Here is a 16112-nt window from a genome sequence, read left to right as displayed (position 1 = left end):
TGGCCTCCGAAATATATTGAATGCCTTCCATTTCAATTGTGATGAAAAAAGTTCAAAAATAATCAATAACTACAAACGACAACTGTAAAGGAATGTGTGGAAAAATTACACGGAGTGGCACACTGGATGTGGCCTATTCGTCAACACATTATACACAGAATAAAGAATAGTGGCAGATAAAGGGAGCTACTTACCAGTCCCAAGTTTTCTTTTGGGTTAATTTTAAAAGAAGAAATCTTTCATTTTCGCCGATAGAAACCCGTCTGCCATCTATCCAGACATCTAAATTGTTTTTTCTCTAAAATAAATCACAGTGCATGATTAAAGTTAGGTGCATTTTAAGACTATAGTATAGCCCACACCGACGGAGAAGTTCAGTACACTTGCACTACCCCTACCCTGCCCACTCCCCTGCATCTGCAACCCGACCTGGTTATGCAAATGAGAAAGAAACTGGCAACACACGCCGCCAATGGGCTGCCGCGCTGCAGTGGAACGACCCACCCATCGTAGAAAGTCGACAAATACAAATCTTGCGAGGGTGGGTCTCGCGAGGGCAGCATGTTCAGTTGAATTCAAGAGTTATAGTTGGGGTGCGGCGCGTTCAGTTCTGCACGTCGTACATTAGGAATGAACCATTATCATGTGAACAGAGTCCTGCCCCTGACCAATTATTTATCGCAAATATCAATTCGACACAGGTGTCTTCGCCCTTAAATCGACGTACGATGCGACAGCTGCTGCTGGAGGTCGGATAAGTGTGCTTTAAGCCGCTCGGACAAAGGACGCCCCTACCCCTACAGTGTAAAGTGGTTGAACTCGGCTTACTTGTGTACAGTGTTGCCATGAGCGGAGTGTGGCTGCGCACGTACCAAGGATGCAGCACGACAGTCTGATCTGATGATGACGATGAGGAGGTGGAGGGGGAGGAGGGGGACCGAGATGATGAGCACTCAATTATTTACAGAGTGAGAGTTTAGGACTCCCTGATATCATTAAAGAATTGCGTAACATCATCTGAGAGCGAAACTGCTATTAAAATTTTTATATTTTTACCCTTTAAATTTCATCATGAACATAAAAAAAGTTCAGAACTTCAACATACAACCCTTCTGTAGATATTCATAAAAAAAGGATTGATCCCTTTATCAACACCGACAACTAGAACATCGCGTTCTCTCTTTTTTCTAGCACATTATCAAGCAATTTTTTTTGTTTAGGTCTACTTAAATTTACTACTGTTCAGTTTTTGACTGCCAAAGCCTTGTCGGATTATTCACAGCCAGGATACACATGACCCCATGACATACAGTAGTAAATCAGGATTACATTGTATTATGTAACAGTTGCTTTTGTCCAGGTAGAGTTGCCACTAGAGGGCGGCAGTGGCACTGGGTTACTCCTCTGTTTGTGGCTCGTGACAGTTCTGGCCCTTCAAGGGATTAATTGTTCTGGTTACTGGTGATATAGGCTACTATTGTAATGTCAAGAATAGTTCTAAGACTTTTTAAAAATATTTTGATAGATATCAAGTAAGGGCTAGGTGCTGAATGTAAAATATAACATTGTCATAGTTTATCATTAACATATTAATAATTTATCATCTCACTCATTAGTTTGATGTGCACTTTGAACCATACTATCATCACTGAAGTCCCCGCTTTTTGCTTTTTTTGTCATTGAGTTTTCTTTTGATTGCGCTTGTGTGACACTCACTGACTGAAAAAAAGCTCGCCTATTTTACTACTCTAAAGTTTATAACACAAAATATGTTATCTCATATTAGCCCATGTATTGAAATACCTGCTTATTAAACTGTAATGATAGTGATAGTGATAGCAATTTCAGTTTCCATTTTTTTTTGTTTTGGGGGCCATCCTGTTGTTTACATTTGGATCACAGAGTATGCCATTTATGTGATTGGACACACACCAATAGACTTACATGGACATGAATGGTCATACTAACAGACATAAATACTGTAATTATATTCACGTGTACTGTAAGAGTCCGACCTGTCACAGATAAATATGTTACTGTCTCTTTAAGAGTCACAGTCGTCTGACTGCGCTCGGCCATTTCCGTCTATCGCCAGCCGGTGGTGTCACTCAACAACCGTGAGGACTTAAGATCACTCTAACGTACCTGCCACTACTTCACAGGGTAGGTTTCAAATTGATATTGAATTAACGAATAGGACGTTGTAGTTGTGATGCCTAAATAGGGGAGTTTGTGAATTTTCTCCGCACACTGAGTGTTTTTTAGTAAAGAGTCCGAAGGTACTTTGCAATTGACGTTGGCTAAATTTAGCAGTTCTCTGGCTAGCTAACGCGCTGCACTGAAGCTAACGTTACTAGCTACCGTCATTTGTTCAGTAAAGCGTTACAGGTTTGTCCCATATTTTTGTCAGTGCATATATGTATTATGTGTATATCTGCGTATACGCTGTATGTATGTTTTATATGAAACATAGATGAAGCGCTCTGTTTGGTGCCCAGTTTTCTTCTTTGTTTACAAATGTAACGTTAGCATAGTCTGCAGGCTGCTGCTGGCTAGCTAGCCGGTGTTAGTTAACCTGTTCTTTGTCAGCGAACAATAAAAGTGAGTTACCAAACTGGGTCCATTAAAACGGCTGTTTTATAGATTCAAATGTCACTCGTGGATAAGATGAAGATCTTGCTGTTGTTTGTTCAGTGTAGCTAGTTACATGCTACATCCCATAGACTTACAGCACATGCTTGATGGTTGTTTTCCCTTTCTGCTCAAACACTCAGGCAGGAAATCACGTCGTCATTCCACAAAGTTCACTGAGAATATCTTCTCTGCATCACCTATCTTTTAAAGAGTGAGTAGACAACATGTTACCAGTACACTTGATTCTTAAAGATTCGGTCAGACCTAATGTCACAATCGTCAAAACTGTGCACAAGTAAAATCCAGACATTATCTGTTCATTTAGACACTATCTGCAATTGTGGTGTGAAGTTGTCAGAGACGTTGTCCAGCTGTTCTTCTAATGGTCAGCCATGGATGAAGATGACAGCCAAGACGAGCTGATCAACCGCAATACGTCCCACGGCAAGGGGAAAAGGGCTGCGCTGTGGGCCATCTCAGGTAGCTTGTTGAACACGTTTGTGTTATGTGTCATGGGCTGATGAATGAATGAATAAATTCTTTCATTGGGTTGCATTCACTTTCAGGAGAGTACAACATCTAACATACCTAAAGCTCTTAAAATCTCAATCCATATTTGTTTATCTTTTTTTCCTCTTAGATGACTCCGATGATGTTGAAGAGGAGTCCGAGGAGGGAGAATCTGACAGTGGTGAGGAAGAAGAGGAGGGTCACCTAGATGGAGAGGATGATGAGGATGAGGAAGATGGAGAAGGAAATGAAGAGGACGATGGTAGGAGGAACTGAATGTGCAATGTAAATTGTTGTCAAATGTGGTGGTGGTCTACTTTTTCTTTACTAGATTATCATTTAATTATTATTGCTCAACCTGAGTTTCTGATTGAGATTCATGTAATGACAAAAAACACTGTAGTCTTTAAGTCTTAAGTCTTTTAGTTGCTCGGAGTCAAATCACACAGCAAGCAACTTAACAAGCCATAATTTTCCTTAATAGTTGAAAGAGAAAAAATAAGATTCTGTGATACACTACACGCTTATGGTATGAAGTAAGTGTATCATTATGTGCCCACTACTTTGTGTTATATTGCAATATCCTGTATAAACATAGCTTGGATAGTGCATGCACAACAGATTTCTACTCTTTCTTTTGTCAGATGAGGAAGAGGAAGAAGATGCTAAGGCTGAAGATGGTGCTTATGGGGGAACCTCTGCTGACCTGCAAGGGCTGAGCTCTGATGAGGACACAGACAAGTGTCCCATCTGCCTTAACTCATTCAACAGCCAACCTGTTGCAACACCAGAGAGCTGTGAGCACTTCTTCTGTCTCGACTGCATCCTTGAATGGGCCAAGGTGAGTCTAACTTCATGTTGTATTAGCCCAAGGAGAAAACACTTTGTTATATCTTTTGCATTTAAAAGGCATCTGTGGGAGAGGAAGCTGAATAACCAATTTTCTGTGGTTTTGTTTTCCTCTACATAGAATGCAAACTCATGTCCTGTAGACCGTATTGCCTTCAACAGCATATACCTAAGGAAATGTTATGGAGGCAAAGTCAAGAAAATGGTGAGTGTGTTCATTCTTCGGCGGCATTACTTCTGGTACATTTATAACCTACATTTGTTTTTATAGTGTGGACGAATTGTTTGTGTGTGATTTGTGCGATGACTGCTTCATTCAGATCACAGTACAAAAGCCTGTGAAGGAAGGTCAAGAGGAAAGAGCAAATTTGGACCTTGAGCAGACCAGCTGTGAGGTGTGTGGGGACAGTGACCGTGAGGACCGTCTCTTGCTCTGCGATGGCTGTGATGCTGGGTGAGACAGATATTGTACTTTTGCCTCTGATTACAGCCTGAAAGTCTTGCCTGCATTCCTCTCATCAAAGAAATATGTTAAACCTCCCCCCTCTACAGGTATCACATGGAGTGTCTCACTCCCCCTCTTGACTCTGTTCCTGTAGAGGAATGGTTCTGCCCCGAGTGTGAAGCCAACAACCATCACTCAAGTAAGCCTTTCATTTATTTGCCTTCTTAAATTCATACAGGCTCAAACAACATTTGGGACTTTGTCTTGGAAAACTAAGTCTGAATATTCCACCTCATTATATTCAGTATTTTACATATTTCAGTGAATTTATGATATTGAAAATGCTGCTATATTACATTTTTGTCTATTTATATTAATTTAATTTCTTTCTGGAATTGCTCTTTATGTATGTAACTCACTTTCTACTACTACATATCAACCAATAGCTTCATTCCTTATATGACAAGTGGCTGTGCTTAAGATGACATAGAGCCGTTCATTAGCACCTTATCGCAAGTCAGACATTTAAATCTTCTTGTCTCAGGGGGTTCAGCTGAAGAAATGAGTGATACAGAGAGCCTACCCTCTACTGCCCGTCCTGCCACCAGTCGCTCTGGGTCCCATACTGCAGGTCCCACCAGAGCTATTGCCCGGACGCAGCAGAGCGAGAGGGTCCGAGCTAATGTGAATCGACATCGCATCACACAGGCACGCACATCGCAGGTTTGGCATGAGGCGTGATGCTTCCGTTTTGACTTATTTTCTAACTCACTTCTACAGCATATGTGCAAGGCTGGACTGTAAAGAAATGTCTTGATGTTGAATGTTTGTTGTTGTGCAGATTAGATTTACTGATGACATTTCTGACTTATTAAATTCTTCGAGGTTGACGTATTTTAATGCAACTGACAGCGGAAATGATGGCATGTGTTTTTGACGTTTGTTGTAATTGACTGGTGATTGAAATGCTTGTCTTAAAGAGGCCATATTATGCTCATTTTCAGTCCCATACTTTTATTTGGGAGGGTGTAGTCAGCTCCTACAAGTACGCAGCTACGCTCGGCCAGTCTTTGCAGCCACTATCCAGTCTAGCTTCACTTCTATGGTTAATATCACCGCAAAATCTGCTTCTAAACCAAAAACTTTACCACTGCACATGTTCGAGGAGGAATCTGATCTGTAATAGCCTTGGGCCACTAACATTACAACTTTATGGTCTGTGCAAGATAGCTGCTGTGTGGAAAACAGTATGTAGGACAGAATATATTCATATCTAACTCTGTGCATAAGGGATTATTTCAACCAAACCAGAGCTGGTGATTGTTGGAACAGTAGAAAGACTAACAAAAACGGTTTTGGTGAGTTTTATTAAGTGTGTTTTAGGATGATCTGGAAGGTAAAATTCGTGGTTTTGCAGGCCTGGAATTAAGTCATTTTTAGGGCAAGACCACTTTGTCCTTTGATAAATACAAATGAATCACAGCATTGCGGCCAAAGTGTAGGACACAAGGCCAAGACCATTGGTGCAATAACAATATGTGATAATTACATATTATGGAGAAATAGTAAATGGACTATCTATATAGTTTGATTTTTCCACATAATGTTGTCACATTTATTTTGTTTAAATGTGAACAACTCATATTTATTGTTATATTTTAATAATAAAATTAAGTCTATAAATGGGTTAAGGGTGTTCAAGATTAAGTTTCAACTCTCATGCAGCTATTAGCATTTAAGTCTGAGATCATAAGCGCTTCACAAAACTGACATAAAATACTTGTTTAACATTAAACACATGGATGCGAAACTTCAAGGCCAGACTGTTAAGTCTCTTCTTGTCACTAGATACAAAGCAGACACACAGCAGTTGACAGAAGGAGGTCAATATTATACAGAAAATTATTGGCTGGTTCTGGTTGAATAATTGCTGTTAGACACTCAGTACAATTAGCCGATAATTGGCCTGATCTACCAACGTCAGTAATCAATACAAACCCGCTTTATCAGACTGTAAGCCATTAAACAAACCAATAACTAACCGCAGTCAATGAATGTCTGACAACCATATCATACTTTACCCTGTGTATCTGTAGCAGTGACAAGACGTTAAAAAATACGTACGGTATTTGAACTACACGGAAGCTCCCTGCGCTCTACGTTGGAAACATTACGCCAAACTCCCTTCTAGAAATACGACATACTAAAAATTCATTACGTGTCCGCCAAAACACAGTGCTCTAGAAACACAAGATAAAAGGCGTTACAAGTGGACAGTCTTCTTGTCAATTCGACATCAATGTAATCCATGAAGATAAACTGTATTTCTGTACAAACTTGACAGACTGTAGATTTTGTCCCCTCAACTCCCCACCAACCTCCGTTGGTTAGCTGCGCTATTTTAATGGGAGACGACCGTGGGAATGAGGGGCGAACCGCTTCAAAAGTCAAGATTTCTCACTAAAAAAGGAGTGGTTGGTGTATCAGATACACGCCGAATTAAACATCGACTAATAACACTGTTAATTCACCATGTAGCATCAGGGTAAAAAAGCGTCGCTGAACGCTTCGATAGTCAGTTCAGTCCGTCCTTTCGGATTTTAACACAGGACAAATACCCATCAACATTACTTGAAAATAAATATTACTGAATAGTCAGATCTCACAGCAGCTTCTAAGATCAATGCACGTTCGTTGTTAGCTAACTATACAGGATTATGCTCGTAAACACAAACGTGTGCTTATCGCGTAACGTTAATTCTTAATTGATTGGGCCGTTGATAACCTCCACGGAGTGCGTAAAATCTCGCGCTATTGTTGACGTCCAGCGCGATGATGGAGACGCTGAAAAACGTGACTTTGTTTGCTCCGTCGCAGGTAATTTTGAATCCAGAAAACCGCAACTTTTTTTTCAGGGCACCGCAGCCAGTTCAGGACAGAGTATGCCAAGGTTCAGTTTTTAAAATAGCACAATTACCCGTTCACGTAGTTTGTTTTACAGCGTCCGTCAGACATCGCTCCAGCCGCATTAGCTGCGGGTCATGCTAACGCCAAGTTCAGCACGCTCACCTACCAAATCAACAGTAAAATAACATAAACATGACAAAACGTAGGGCCTCCAAGTTTGAATTTGGGTAACGGACGGTCGGTATTTCGTCGTTAAAGCAGTATGCACACACACAATCAGATAGTTTTCCAATCGTTTCACATTTCCATCAAGAATGAAGTGAATCCACTGACCGAGGAGTCCTCAGATGGTGGGAGTAGATGAAGATTTGAAGTCATGCCATGCTTCGGTCCTGTCTTCCACATCTTCACACAACAAATAATGTAGATAGGTAATGGAAGAAAATTGAATTATTGATAAGGCATTTCAAGAGCAGTGTTTTCTGTAGGAGAGAATAACCCCCTTTGGTGGGGGATTTGTAACTTTGCAGACTTTTTGCATAGAACAAAAAGCTATATAACACGAAAGGAAGGGGAGCGCCCCCCCCCCCCCCAAAAAAAAACGAAACAAAACAAAACATAATACAGCATCCTTAAGAAACAGTGCATGTGTTTTGGAGTTGTATTCAGACAGTCATTGTTGGTGAAAACAGTCGAGTAATGCATTTTTTTTTTCTTACTAGTTGGCTCCCACCTATCTGATTCAGTCCACCTGGCTTGATGAGACCATTAATGCTGTGGTGGCTGGGCTCAACACGTCTGTGTACATACGGGACTTCACACCTCGTGTCCCATCTCGCCACAGGCACAGGACCGGTAAGTAAGCGCACAGACAGAAATGCAGAATTTTCACATTGGGTTAGCATAGTAACAAGCACACACTTCGACAGAGGGTAGTGGAAGGGAAATAGTGGAAGGAAAAGTAAGACACGGCCAGTAAATAGTGATGTGTTTTTGATGAGGGATAACTTTTATGATTGAACAGGAAAGCGTAGAAAGGTCAAAAGGAAGAAGCCATCTTCTGCTGTGGGTAAAAAAGGTACAGTAGCAAGTAAAGGAGTCAAGAGGAGGAAACGGAAAACGAGGAGGAGTAAATCCAAAAAAAAGCTGGTGAGTGTGTCATCAACATTGCTCTTGAGATTTGAGACATTTGGTTCACTAAATGTATCTTAACACAATGAAAAACTAATTTTTATTGTAATCCGATACTTGTAAGATGCTTTTCTCTATAGATGAACTCTGTACCTCTGTTTTGTCACTAGATGTTGAAAAAGACAGCCACTCCTCGAAGCCGTATTGCTAATAATCTTGGAATTGTCAAGGACAAGAAGGGGTCTTCACTTCCTACAGTGTATCGACCATCGGAGCACACGCTAAGCGGCATGCGTGCTGACATAGGCGCCGCCTCCCTGTCCATCTATGGAGATCCATTTGACCTGGATCCATTTGTGGATTGGTAAGAAGACTTGTGCTGATCCAAATACCATTTTAGAGACTTCACATATTTATTGACGTAGTTTAATATGTAGTGAATGCATCACATGCTGGTCGAGTCGTCCTGGCGCCCAAGTTTTTTTTTTTCTTTTCTGTCAACTGGAATCCTTTCAGCCCAGTTTGTGCTTTGCTTTGATGCTACACAGCATGGATGTGTGATGCAAATAGTTTTTTTTTAATCAAGCAATTAATATCAACTTACTATTACAACTCCAGTTTACGAACAAATAGCACAATCATAATCATTATTATGTGGCCATCATTTTCATCTATTAAAGTATGTAGTACATGCTGGGCTAGTCTTTATGTATGTTTCACTGTGTGTATGTCTTTGTATGGATCTGAGCATATGCAGTGTTCATTATCAAGCAAATTGTGCCTTACAATTAACCAGTGAGGAGGAAGAGCAGCAGGCCCACGTCACATCGCTGCTGGAGGCCAAGAGACGAGGGATCTCTCGCTCTGCTCTTCGCTCACACCAGCCTGTAGCTCGACCAGTCACTGCAAGCCTTTCCAGGTAACATCCCCTTTTTTTCCACTGTGTGTAGGGAGGTTCTAATTTGGATGTTTTCTGTATTTAGAACTAACTATGAGTACCTTACTTTTTTCACAAATTGCTGTTTCTGGCAGTCTAAATCTGTCGAGAATAGAGGTGGTCTTTGCTTTGGACAAGTCAAATAAAATGTAAAAAATCTGTAATCAGTTTTACTAAAACCCGGAACTGATGAGCAGAAAATCATTACACAACAATTTCAAACGCTACTAACATACATCAAGGTACACACCATGTTAGCCTGAGTTGTCTCGGTCTATCTCGGTCTGATCTAGATTGAAGAATACAGAAGAAATGTGGTTGATCTAAATGAATGTTTGCTTTGCTACACCAGGAGGGGTATGACTGTCCCCCAATCAGGGGGTGTTGTCGAGGCAGCTCCTGTACCTGACCTGTTGGGCAGCATCTTATCGGGACAGAGCATGCTCCTGATGGACAGCTCTGATGTTGTTATTAATCGAGATGGTTCCCTTAAAGCTGCAAAGCCAAGTAAGTGTACGTGGTGCATTCTAAAACACCAAATCTCAACAGTGAGATTTGATGAAATGTGTTGTAGCTGTTTGATTAGAGGTTGGTTGTTGGAAAAGACAATAACTGATGCCATTTTCATGAAGTCCAGCTGTTGAATATAAAACTTCAGATTTACTTTAGCTTCATGTCCAGTTGGGGAATATCAAAGTTGAGCTAGCTGTGAGTTATTCCTCACTCATTCTCAGCTGATTGTGACTGACTGAGCCATTTCCCGTTTTATGGTTTTCTTCAACACTGTTCCACTCAAAATAATTACTGTGAGCAATGTACGCAAGGCAGTGCAATCTGCAGAAGGAAGCAAAATAACATAATTTTTCCACTCTTTATATGTGCTGATCATTTGTGCATTTTTTTGTGTTACAGTGATGCCATCAGCATTAAAGCCAGGTTGCAGCAGTAGCTCTGGAGATGGCAGCACCCAGATCAACCCAGTGATGTCACCCAACCAAGGAGACAGTTCTCAGTCTCCCCACTACAACGGAGACCTACCAGGATCCTCCCATAGTTCCATGAACAGGCCTTTATCGCAGAGCTCCTCTCGCTTACCCGCCCACATGCCCTCCTCAGCCAGCCACATCCAGCCGTCAGCACGCTCTGATTTACTACCCCGAGGTCGTCCGAGTTTGCAGCCGCCTTGTTCAGTCAGACCCACCCACCTTCCTGGTCACAGGGGAACCAATGGAGTCAGAGCCCCCAGCCCCTCCTCATCTGCCCACCCCTCCCTAGACTCCAGCTCCAAGAGCAAGGGAATAGCACCGTCACATTCCCAACCTAAAAAAGCGCCTACAAAGCCCGTGTGGGTAGACGTGTCAGTGCTTCCTAGGATACCAAAAATAAAAAGGGAGAGTGGTAGTATCACAAATGATGGCAGTAATAGAAGCAGTAGCAGTAGGGGAAATAGCAGTAATTCTACCACCAGTAGTAATGGTTACAGCGTGCCAGAAACAGGCGTGAACAGCCTCTCTGGAGACAAAGGAAGGCAGCAAAGTGTCGACCAGCAAAAGGGCAGGAATGACGGTCAGACGCAGAGGCAGAGGCCTGACGGATCAGGCTTCTCTAACTCCTTCTCCTCTTCTTCCTCCTCCTCTACTGGTTCTTCTGCCAGCCAACAACGTTACTCCTCATCTTCCTCGTCTTCAACAGCAGTGAGCTTCCGCATTAACTCCAGTGGGAACTCGTGGCAGGCAAGGCGGCTAAGCAGCGGGTCATCCTCTGCCAGCGGAGGCAGTGTGCAGGAACTCAAGAGGGAAAAGCAAGATGAAGCAAGAAAGAGACAGCTGCACAGGGATAAACAGATGCTCCTGGCATCACGTCCGCCGGTCAATAAAGAACAAGACAGTAATAATATCTACGACCCCTTTAATCCCACTCTGTCAGACTCGAGCAGCTCAGACAATGAAGCTGAGAGCACAAGTCTGGATGGCAGCTCTCGATGTGCCACGCATGAGGGGAAGGCTCCTAGTTTAGGAAAAAAGGAAGGTTTAGTGCAAAGCAAGCAGGTTCATGTGAAGACTGAAACACAGGAGTTTGAGATCTCAGAGGAACAACCAAGGAGAGCTAGTACTCAGGAAACCATATCACAGGAACTCAGATGTTCAGAGGAATATGTCAAAGTCGAAAAAGAATCAAGGCGAGTAGACACTGAGGCTGAGAAACGCACCACATTACGTGACACTACAGTAAAGGAAGAGCCAGGGTCAGATGTTGCAGAGGATGCTAAAAGGTTCCATGACAGTGTAAAGAGTATGAATTCAGGGACAGCAGACACTACACCACCTATTAATCACAGCCTGGATCATTTAAAGGCTGAGAGAGAGGCTTCAGAAGAGGAGAGCGCCAGAACTCCCAGCAGGGCTCCCCCTATCTGTAAGAATGATTTATCAGCATCCAGCTCTGCTTGCACCAAGAAGAAACAAAAGGCAGACACTAAATCAGATTCCAAACCCTGCTCCAAGTCCCCATCAAGAGATTTGGGTCAGAGGAAGAAAACCTTCCCAGCTTCGAAGGAGCGACGCTCTATCAGTCCGGAGACAGATAGAGGCAGGAGGGGGGACCATCACGCCTCAGGCCAGGGAGGCCGGCAGAAAGACAAGGACAGAGAAAGGAGTTCCAGGCGGTCAAGGTCAAGAGAGAGGAGGAGGCCACGTTCAACCTCAGATAGCTCGCAGTCCACTTCCCCTGACAGGACTCGCAGGAAGAGACAGTGGTCCCGATCGCGATCCAAGGACAGAAGGCCATCAAGGTAATGTAATACTTTGTCCAATTTTTTTTAATTTAGCAGCCATCTGTCTCATGGTTCACGTTCAGGTTTTCTTCAGGTCGAGGTTTTTTCTGTCTTTACTGAATTCAGGTCTGGTTCCAGCTCCAGCAGCAGAGAGCGCTCATGGAAGAAGACACATGGACTCAGGAACAAGGAGAGAAATGATGGCAGAGAAGGAGAATGTGGGAGAAGACGGGTGTCAAAGGACAAGAGGCAGGGCCGGTCTCGCTCAAAATCTCGTTCCAGGTCCAGATCTAGATCGAAAGATCGTAAACGTGGTCGGTCTCGCTCGAAATCACGGTCCAGATCGAGATCCAGATCCAGGGAAAGGAGGAAAGACCACACACGACTGCAACAATCGTCTCTCCCCTCCAAAGAGAAGGGGAAGTCGCTGTCAAAAGACAATAGGAGACGCAGGTCCAGATCCAGCTCAAGAGAGAGACGGAAAGAAGAGGGATCATCTTCCAGGAGATCACAGAAAACCTCAGCCTCCTTTGTTTCCTCCTCCAAAGACACAAAACAATTACAGGCCAAGAAGAAAGAGAAGGACACCCCTCAAAGCTCCCTCAAAGAAGAAAAGGTGAATAAATATGAAACGCCTTCCTACACTGCCCATAAAGTTAAACAGGAAGGCAAAGACCTCAGGATAGACAGACAGGCCTCAAAACCAGAAATGGTGAGAGAGACAAAGAAAGAAATTAAGGAAGAAAAACAACCGTTTGTTGATATATTTAAAGATTCTCCGATTACTAAACCAATTAAGAAAGAAGAAACTGTCATCGACACTTCAGTGGGAGTCGAAGGCTTAGATGAGGGAAAAAAAGAAGACCCCATCAAGACGGAGACTTATGAAATCCCCATAATTAAATCTGAGCCAAGTTCCCCAGAATTATGCCACTTCCCCCCTGTCACCTCGTTTTCTACACTGACCACACTTGTTCCAGCAGGCCTCCAGGATACAGTCTCTCAGTCTCACCCAGTGTCAGCGTCTTCCGCCGAACAGTCAAACGCTGTTGGGTTGACTGTCCCCGTAAAGCAGGAAGTTGAGCTCCCCTCAGACTCTGATGATGACTTCAACGTCGATGTGATGCTAGACAACCTGGACTACGTGAAGTCTGAGCACACAGAAGGAAGCGGCTCATCTGTAAAGCAAGAGAAGGAGGGAGAGGAGGGGAAGAACGAATCGACTGTAGTGGGAGTCAAGTCCAAGACTCAAGTCAAGAGGGTTACTTGGAATATACAGGAGCCTGAGGGGCCTCAACCAGAGAAATCAGCAAGCAGTAAGTGTTGCTGCTAGATGGCTCCACACCGGTTTTTGTTGGCTGCTCACATAAGTTCACTGCTAACAGATGCAGCTAATTCAAAAAGGGGTGTAAAGATGTGAAAAGAAGGAATTAAGATGCACAAAGTGAATCTAGATCTAGTTTGACACACAGTCGCCTGTTTTGGTTGTAACAGAGATCAAAACTGTTCTGCATCTGGCTCTCAGCCACATGTTTTCTGAAATCTTTCTCACTCTTTCAGAGCTGGCTCTGTACAAATTGAGGCTGAAGCAGGAAGGAGCTCGCAGACCGTCCTCGACAGGACAGACATCCAGTCAGGTAGGACAGGAGTCATGCATCACTGCAGAGGTAACCAGATGTTTAGAAATGCATGAAGCAGTTAATGTGGTTAAATGACCAGAGGGTGGCAGTGTTTACCTAAATGGAACAAAAGCATTGTCAGGGTAAGGTCACGTGGGCGAAACTGAAACTGATACTGAAGCATTTTCAGATGAAATGAAATTAAAAGCCATACTCTGAAAATCAAAACAGTTGACTACACATCTAATGCAACCAGTTATTCCAAACTATCACTATCTTCTATAGACGTAGACCAGCAATATAAAAGTCTACATAAGATCCATGACAGTCCTGGATTATTGAATCTATCTTTCATTCTGCTTTTAGACTTGATCTAACCTTTCAGTTTGTCTTTCTCAGGACATTGCTGCAGCTGTCAGTGACCCCGTCAAGAAAGATGCTGTCGGTCTTCTCAGTAGCTCCTCTCGATCTGATTGTGTACATGTTGAGGGGTTATCAACCACTGGACAAGGAGAGGCAGAGGACGGGGATTTGTCCAGGAAAGACAAGGTAAGTCTGGCTTCTGAATCTTTAAGCTTTAAACAGAATATCTCAAGTAGTCTTATGTGGTCAGTGGTTTTTGAATAATTATTATGACTCCTCCCTACTTTGAGGATATTTGTATAGAAACTGCATCATTGGTGATGTTTTTTGTTTGTTTGTTTGTTTTTTTTACTCCTGCCACTAGTACTTGAAGAAGCTGCACATGCAGGAGCGAGCTATAGAAGAGGTGAAGCTCGCTATCAAGCCTTTCTACCAGAGGAGAGACATCAACAAGGATGAATACAAGGAGATTCTACGCAAAGCCGTCCAGAAGGTGGGTTGCGCATTTTTTTAAGATGACTCAAAAGTTTGTTAGTGACCAACAGCTTAGAGCCCTAATAGCTTTTAAGTTATAAACTCAGAATGTGCATGTAGTTATCTTGTGTTCCTGGTCATCAGGTGTGCCACAGCAAGAGCGGAGAGATCAACCCAGTGAAGGTGGGCAATCTGGTAAAGGCGTATGTGGAAAAATACAAACATGCTAGGAAACACAAGAAAGGAGATGACTCAGGGAAGGCACAGGAGGTTCAGACCGAGGCCATGAAAACCTCTGACAGCCCATGAGGAGGCGTGAACTACAGGCGAGGACAGTCACTCCCATTGCAAACACTCTTTCATGTATGACATAACAAGATGTTTTACTTTGGAGCCTCCTGCAGGGTTTGATGTCTCTGTGATAAAAGATTAAGTAAGATTCGTTCACAGCTTCAAGATGGAACATTTTTTTTCTAACGTCACGCTTTCTGTCTTAACTGAGTTTAGCGGACAAACTTACTTTGTTGATCACTTGAACAGCACCTGTTGGTGTCTTGTGCTTGGACCGTCACTGCCAAGAGCCAGTGTTTTTGTGTAGAGCAGCTCAGAGACTGAATAGGAGACCTTGAGGTTGTGCCTTAAAGAGGCATATCTCAAAAATAACCCTTCCGTGAAGTGACAAGTCGGGTAGCTTCTCCCACAGGCGTATCACTGGGAGGATGCAGCGTGGGCCTTGAGTTTGGTTTTGTGGGGGGGGGGGGGGTATTTATCAGAGGATACACTCATTTTGTTTGTCATGAGCCCGTATGAGTATGCAGAGTATGCATATTAAAGACCTTTGTCACATTAAGGAAAGACACTGTTATGCAATTTTTGTAGAAAATTTATCAGTAGAGTAATTAAGCAATTTTAGATTTGTTGTAAATAATATAGATTTGATATATCCACTTATCTATTCCTTTCATCCGTGTTGCCTGTCGTGAATGACTGACAAATAGAGTGAGTTCTAGTTTGTAGACTTGATTGGTTTATGTTTTGTATTTGAAAATATTTGTTCATTTTGTTGTCTGTAATATTTGGTCTGCCTCCTGTAAACACTGACGATGTAGTTGGTTGGACATGCCTCGTACTTTGTTGTCACATTTAATTTGGCTTTATGAAGCCAACGTTTAGGAAGGATCTCATCAAACAGGTGCTCATGTTTATCTGAATGTATTTTACTTTTCTTTCTGCATTTACTTGATCGAACAGGCCAGGTGTTTCTAAGAGAAAACATAAATGATAATAAATCACTGATGATGAAAAGGATTTTGTCTCAGTTTCATTCATGTACTTGGTTATATTCTTGGATTTATCATGGACAAACCTGAAGTTTCAGTCTACTACAGGGACTTAGTCCAGGTTTTCAAAGCCCAACTTCTCTTTGGAGAAAGGCCTCTCAGAAAGCAGTAGGTTATACCCTAAAGTGTC

The 16112-nt window shown here is 42.6% G+C and overlaps 1 protein-coding gene across 2 annotated transcripts; it reads left to right on the top strand.

The window, feature by feature from the left end:
- Positions 1-2063: 2063 nt before the first annotated feature.
- On the top strand, positions 2064-15943 carry phrf1 (PHD and ring finger domains 1). Of its 2 annotated transcripts, XM_070972362.1 has the most exons (20): positions 2064-2163; positions 2775-2845; positions 2960-3114; positions 3275-3406; positions 3789-3985; positions 4115-4198; positions 4314-4447; positions 4546-4637; positions 4983-5161; positions 8068-8200; positions 8370-8494; positions 8647-8840; positions 9273-9395; positions 9766-9920; positions 10326-12204; positions 12313-13502; positions 13747-13823; positions 14205-14354; positions 14533-14661; positions 14787-15943. In XM_070972362.1, exons 3-20 carry the CDS (start codon positions 3027-3029, stop codon positions 14949-14951), a joined length of 5226 nt encoding a protein of 1741 aa, XP_070828463.1. In that variant the 5' UTR covers positions 2064-2163; positions 2775-2845; positions 2960-3026; the 3' UTR covers positions 14952-15943. The 2 variants fall into 2 exon arrangements, with proteins under 2 accessions (XP_070828463.1, XP_070828464.1); XM_070972363.1 differs by lacking the exon at positions 2064-2163 and having other exon boundaries at positions 2768-2845; positions 2986-3114.
- The last annotated feature ends 169 nt before the right edge of the window (positions 15944-16112 follow it).

The sequence above is a fragment of the Chaetodon trifascialis genome, chromosome 10, assembly GCF_039877785.1.
Source record: "Chaetodon trifascialis isolate fChaTrf1 chromosome 10, fChaTrf1.hap1, whole genome shotgun sequence".
Taxonomy (NCBI): Eukaryota; Metazoa; Chordata; class Actinopteri; order Chaetodontiformes; family Chaetodontidae; genus Chaetodon; species Chaetodon trifascialis.
The sequence above is the reverse complement of the archived record's forward strand: the minus strand, read 5'-3'. Positions and strand labels throughout refer to the sequence as shown.